Source organism: Pseudorca crassidens, chromosome 4 (genome assembly GCF_039906515.1).
Source record: "Pseudorca crassidens isolate mPseCra1 chromosome 4, mPseCra1.hap1, whole genome shotgun sequence".
NCBI classification, from domain to species: Eukaryota; Metazoa; Chordata; class Mammalia; order Artiodactyla; family Delphinidae; genus Pseudorca; species Pseudorca crassidens.
This window is the reverse complement of record NC_090299.1, coordinates 83,164,786-83,171,611: the sequence shown is the minus strand read 5'-3', so window position 1 is coordinate 83,171,611 and position 6,826 is coordinate 83,164,786. Positions and strand designations below refer to the sequence as shown.

The 6,826-nt window shown below is 37.6% G+C and overlaps 1 protein-coding gene across 1 annotated transcript; it reads right to left on the bottom strand.

Annotated features, from left to right (window-relative positions):
• Nucleotides 1–914: 914 nt before the first annotated feature.
• Nucleotides 915–2,245, bottom strand: LOC137223759 (large ribosomal subunit protein eL15-like). The gene has a single exon (XM_067736160.1). The coding sequence runs from the start codon at nucleotides 2,190–2,192 to the stop codon at nucleotides 1,578–1,580; it is 615 nt and encodes a 204-aa protein (XP_067592261.1). The 5' UTR covers nucleotides 2,193–2,245; the 3' UTR covers nucleotides 915–1,577.
• Between the last annotated feature and the right edge of the window lie 4,581 nt (nucleotides 2,246–6,826).

Below are 6,826 nucleotides of genomic sequence, written 5' to 3'. Positions count from 1 at the left end.
TATTTTATCAGAGTTTTAAAATACCACTCAATAATATCTCCATGAGAAATTAAATGTTCTATACCAATGTTTACATATGCTATGAAAAAAGTATAAATGATTTGGCCTGTCGTTTCAAAAGTCAACCAATTACACGTTAAGTGGCTAAAGTGCATGGAAATATGAGCCAGGAGTTATTTTGTTTGGAATATTTAAATATGTTTGATTCTTTGTCTATGTGTGCATTAGCCAAAAAGTTTATAAAGTCCATCAAAATTTCCAATATCTCCTTGGTATTTTACTCTCAGAAATATTTATAATTTAGTGGTGTGCTTCCCATATAATTAGAAAGACATCTAAAGTCTGGGTGGAATTACACAGAATTAGAGCTATCACCAACCCAGAAAAAATTGTGTTATATTCCAGTTTTTAAGTCTCTACCTTTTTTTTTTTTTTCCGGAAACCAACTGAACTTGTATTGACACCAACTACACGACTCTTCTTAGTAGCCTTATGGGAATGGATAAAGTGGCTTGACCCAAGATAACACTGATTAGGCTTAGCAATGTTACTTTTAAATAAAACCAACCCAATTTTCCCCAAGGTGGCTTAGATTTCATAATGGGTCACAAACTAATACTAAAAATAAAACATTTAAAAATTTGATCCAAGCCCCTTCTATCCTCCCACACTTGAAAGGGACCTTATGAACAGCAATTTCCCAATCCTAGCATCACTAGTTTATAAACCTTAGGGTTAAAAACTCCCTCCTCATTTACCCAATGTTCAATTTCCATCACTTTCAATATACACTAGTGTAAATACCATGACTATTTTGCATGAAGTTAAGTATTCTACAGATCAGAGTCACGGGATTGAACCAGGAGCTCCCACATTTTATGGGAACTTCAGTGGTATCATCGAGGTCAAGGCAATTTAATTTAGGTTAACCAGGATTTGTTTCAATTTGTAAGAGAAACATCTTGCAACAGGTTTATTTAATTCTCTTAAAAAATGGTGGCATTCCTTTACTTTCTGCCTTTTGGCAGCAGCAGTTACATATATGGAGTAGCAAATTAAGTCTAAAAACGTGGGCCCTAGTCAACTTTATTTTTTGGCATTATGATCATGATAAAGGATCACGACATCCTTCACATTTCCAAGGAAAACCCAATTTAAAGTTTGTCCTTGCCAAACTCCATAAAACAGCCACTTTAGAGTAAACCAGCAGAGCATTGCATCACCCCAATAAAGCTGTAGGTTTCATCACATGCACCAACAAATCTACATGGCTAGTTTCTGAGCTCCTCTTTTACAGAATTTTACACCTATTGTTAGCAGACAGCATTTTAAACACGGACATATCAACTGCCTAATAAAGCAAAAAACAAAGGCATTTTTCCCTTATTAGAAACAAGACACACCATCACTTAAAATCTTCAAACATTATTGGACTTTAACTTTCAGAATTTGACAATGCATTCAATGAAGCAATCTGCAGACAACTAGTTTTAACAGACAGATTAAAAAACACTTTTAAGCAGACGTGGATGTCCTAAACTGTTTATTAGGTAAGAATTTTACAAACATTACTTATATTAGCGGTAGCGGTGGACCTGGAGAGTATTGCACCTTCTCCAGGCCGCGCGGCGAGAACCACCGATCGTGTGGTGGAACTTGTGGCCCTTGCCGAGGCCGCGGCTCATCCTGCCTGCAGACGTCAGCCCCCGTATCTCCCTGTGCTTGTGGACTGGCTTGGTGATCCACTGGGTGTCAGGGTTTCTTCTGATAGCTTTATGGAAGGGATCAATGAGGATAACCTCAAAAAATTTGTACGTAGAATCTTCACCCACCCAGTAAGAATTCAGGATCCTCAGGGCCCCACAGTGGCGCCCCGCTCGCTCCTCGGCAACAGACTTAAGGCTCCGGCCAATCTTGAGCTGGTTGACGCCATGGTGGACGGGCTTGCCGTAGGTGGCGCCCTTCGGGACCGGGCGTTTGCGGCCACCGCGGCGCACGCGAACCCGATATATCACATAACCTTTCTTGGCCTTGTAGTCCAGCCTGCGCGCCTTGTCGGGCCGGGTGGGGCGCGGGGCCCGGTGCAGCGCCGAGAGCTGGCGGTACTGCCAGCAGCGCACCCTGAGCAGAAAGCGCATCACGTCCGACTGCTTCTTCCTCCACAGCTCCTGGATGTACTTGTAAGCGCCCATCCTGGCTCACCTGATGGCTGCCGCCAAACGGAAAGGCAAGTCTTTACCTTTTAACCGGCTTCTTCTCAACAATGTATGAGTAAACGGGTTTAATAGGTAGTCTGTTGTTGTTTTATTATACTTATGAGACTTAGGGAATAAACTGTGCACCTCTAGAATTACAAAAAAGTATGAATAATAATTGTTCAATAATTAGCAAAGATCAAACTAACAGCATAAAAAACGGTAGCAGACTATACAAATTTTATACAGCGCATACACTGTCCTAATGCTTACCACGTGCTAGGGACTGTTTGAGTGTTTTACACACTTTAAAATAATTTAATTAACATATTAACCCTAAAAAGTAAGTTCTATTATTATTCATATTTTACATATGGGAAAACTGAGCCACAAAAAGGGTAAGTAAATTGCCTAAGGTCACACAAAAAGTGGTAGTCTGAATTCACACTCAGATAGCCTGGCTGCAAAATCCATGTTCTTAAATTCTATGCTACCTGCCTAGCATTGAACAAAAACAAGATAATACAATTAGAAGAGGAATGTTCAGAAATAAAAGGAAAAAGATGATAATATGCATCTGAGCAATCACCTACGCTTTGAAACAAAAAGATAAGCATTGATGAATATATGTGGTCAATTTCGTATGACTGAAGTCAATTCAAGGGCATGATGTCTCTGTAGGGGGCTGCAGTTTCAGACTAACCTGGAATGTAGATCAGGTTTACCGGGTGTATATTTACATGAGATACTGAGTTGCTTTCCGTGAAGAGAGAGGCAGCCTGCCTTAATATGGAGCAGTTAAGAGCACAGAGCTGGAGCCAGCATGCCTGGGTTTGAAGCTTGAATCTTTCTTTTATTAGTTGTGTTACCTTGAACAAGTTAACCTTTCTCTCCTGCAGTTTTCTCATCTGTGAAATGTGGCTAATAAGAGTACCTGATTCTTAGATTTGGAATAAGAATTAAATAGGTTAATGTTATAAAGTATTTAGGATAGTGTTTGGCACAAATTGTTTTATTAATGTTTTAAGTAAAGATGAATTTGGTGGGATTAAACTTGACTCCATAAGAGTGTTAGGCTTGGAGAGAAGAAATGCTATGTGGTTTTTAGTGCTATGTGGTTTGTCACTCGAATCCTTCACCAGCCCACCTCATGAACTTATGTGTAGTTACTAGGAAGAAGAAAGTAATCTGTAATTTAAATCTACAGCAGTGGTTTTACCAAAAATTTAGTAGAATTGGGGTGAGGGGTAAAAGTACCTTTACCAAAGTATTAAAGAAAAGATAAATAATCATTAGCTTCTGGCTTCAATGTACCAGATATGTGCCTAGTACACTGAGGTGTGGAACACCGCGGAAGGGCATACATGAACCTAGTTGAAGTGTTGGTGGTACTGAGAGAGAGATGGCAACACACCATTAGTAGCAGCAGCAGCAGTGGTGCCCAGAGGTGGACAGTGCAGCATGAAACAACAATGGCTCTTCCCTGCAACAGTGAGGGCGGTCAGAGGGTCAGGGCAAGTATTAAGGCTGTAGTGTAAGTACCACTTGGAAAAAGTTGGACTTCGCTGGCCTCTTGTAAGAAATTTAGTAGAGAAATCCCAAAACACTCGGGCACTAACTCTACTGTATATACTTAGGAAGATAATGAGTAAACACAAATTTAAAACAGGGTTCGTCCTTTTATGTAGCTTTCAGCTGCACAGGTATGTGGATATCTGGCTTTGTGATATTTTCACCTAAGATCATCATCACAGTACTCATTCCCATCAGGTTTGTGTAAACGTTAATCATATCCCTTTTTAAGTTTAGTATTAAAAATCATTTTCTTATTTTAGATACTGACATATTAAAGGCTTCATTTTGTAGTTCAGTTTATCTGATTTTGTAGAATCTATTTCAATGTATTCCTTAGCATTTAAGTAGGAAAACATTTGAAGAGAGTAGTGTTGCAAAAAAAAAGTAAATGTCTTAAGAATATGAACTAGTCTTTTTAAGCACAAAGGGAAGAAATAAGGAAGTGAAAAAGGGCAAAATGGACGAAATGTGAGCCTCTTTCCAAAGACTTTAGAAGGTGAAAACAAATGGTTAACAAAAACTTCACAAAATAATCATTAAGTGTTATTTGAAAAGCTACTCTTTGATCCTTGGATCCTGTTCGTAAAAGCTACTACACTGTGATAAATATTCTTTATGTGTCTTTACGTGTAAACATTCTTTATGTGTCTGCTTGCTTAACACCTTTTCTCATATATTAAGATTGATAGTTTGATGACACTCATAGTCTCAACTAAAATGATAGTGGATCTTTTCTAGGTTGGAGAGAATTCCTTGTACCTGTTTGGCTGATATATTAGTATTCATTCATCATTTTAAATATGTTTTACTTTATTTTTTTTTCCTGATGACCAGTGAATTTGAAAAGTAAAGAAAATTTAACAAAATAATGAAACAAAACAGAAACATTATCCAGGATTCCACAGGCAAAAATATTTTCTACTTTGACATTTCCCTCTAGCTTATAAGTTTTAAGATGACAAATAATAGTACAGGTCTCTCATTTAAAAACAAATAAAATATGATGAAGACAATTGGTATTCAGGTGCTATAATTCGAGACCCAGAGGCCAGCAGTGATAGCTGCATGTTTGAATCCTGGGTCATAAATGTAACAGAGATATGTATTAAGCAAACTGAAAATATTCAGCAACCAGAAGGCTGGCAGGTCGGGATGGTTGGGGGCTGGTGGTTCGAGAGCTATTCCTCCTGCTGGTTTATCATCTACACTTCAGTGATCTTTATGGAAATGACCAATAAGCCAGATTCGTACAAATAAGTCCACTGAGGTAGTTCTTAATACCCATTCTTATCAAATTGAATCACCATGGAACTAATCTTCTGCAAATTATTTCAGAGAGATGACATTTTATGTGCACATTAAAGCTTCCGGGAAAGGGTCCATCAATCTGGAGAGGGGCACAGATGATTCCTGTCAGGTTTCAACTTGGTATTTATTAAGCTAAGTCTGTGTATATCCTTTAATGCTGAGTGAAACATGGCCATCCTTAACTGACTCAAGGTAGAGGTAGTAGGAGAAAACAAAGCAGCTAGGAGAGATGAGAAAATACAATTGTACTTTAAAAAAAGTTAGAATACATAAGTGTATTTAATAACAGTTTGTCAGCATTTTGACTTCAGATAAATGTGGAGATGACACTGATTCAACAGGGTTTTAAAAATGCAGCTGTCAGTACTGACTTTTGCTTTGTAACTATTTACTTCAATTAATTACACTTTCTAAATGCCAGTGGAAAAAAATAATTATTGCATGAACACAATAAGACATGACAGTAGAGAAGCAGAACCTCTCTAGGTATGTCTGAACATACAACAAACAATAAATTTATCTAACATAATTTTTTGAGATTTAAATAACACATCTTTGTGGCTATACTATGTGAAAAGTATTACCTTGGGCAGTGTAGGGAGACACATAGATATATAAGACATAGATATTTTATTCAGCACCAGAAGTTCAGAGGGGAGTATATAGTGGGGGTAATACTGGGTAGCAAGACCAGAGGTAGAGACACCATTTAGGATATTATTACACACAATCAGATCAATGTAATTTATTCAGTACAACTTTATAGATTATATCCTATACATGTTCTATCTCTTTTCCTTTCTGAATCTCCAAAACAATCCTGAGATGTGTTCATTATTACCATTAAACCTGCTATTCAGGAAGATACTGAGGTTCACAAAAGATGCATACTTCTAGCTATATGAAGTTTCACTTGGACTCAATGTGTTATAACTTCAGGGCCAAGGTTCTTATTAACATCCTACACTGTTTCCCGTGTAAAACTATGTGCCTAGAATACTTAAGAATTGTCCATTTTAAATAGTAAACATATTCAAAGGATCCCTTTTTGGGTGATGAGATGGAAAAATTTCCCACTTTATGTTATACTTCATATTATATAGTAAATGCATTAATTCTCTGAACTTAATGTTTATATTAACATACCCAGACTATCACTTTCGTGTATCTAATTTTCATCTCCACTTCTCTACTATTTCAGAATCACTAAGTTAACTAGGATCTCTGTATCATTAAATTCTAAGGATATTTCTCATGCCTTATTATATTCTAACTCTGAACCACACTGACTACATTAACCAACTTACCTTCTTTCTGCAATATTCGCTTTAAAAAAAAATGTATGTATTTTTCACTGTGTTGGGTCTTAGTTGCGGCACATGGGATCTTCCATTGGGGCACAAGGGCTTAGTTGCCCTGCGGCATGTGGGATCGTAGTTCCCCGACCAGGGATCAAACCCACGTCCCCTGCACTGGAAGATGGATTCTTAACCACTGAACCACCAGGGAAGTCCATGCAATACTCTCTTATCCTGGTTTTCTTCCACCTCTTAGATCATGTCCATTCATCTCTTTTTTCCAGTTTGTCTCTTCTCAATGTCTGAGTTCCTCAAGTGAGTCCTACACCGTGTTCCCCTATACTTCCTCTCTTGGGAATCTAATCATTATTCACAGCTTTAATTATCAACTATATACAGATAACATCCAAATTTATTTATTTATTTTAATTTTTATTGGAGTATGGTTGT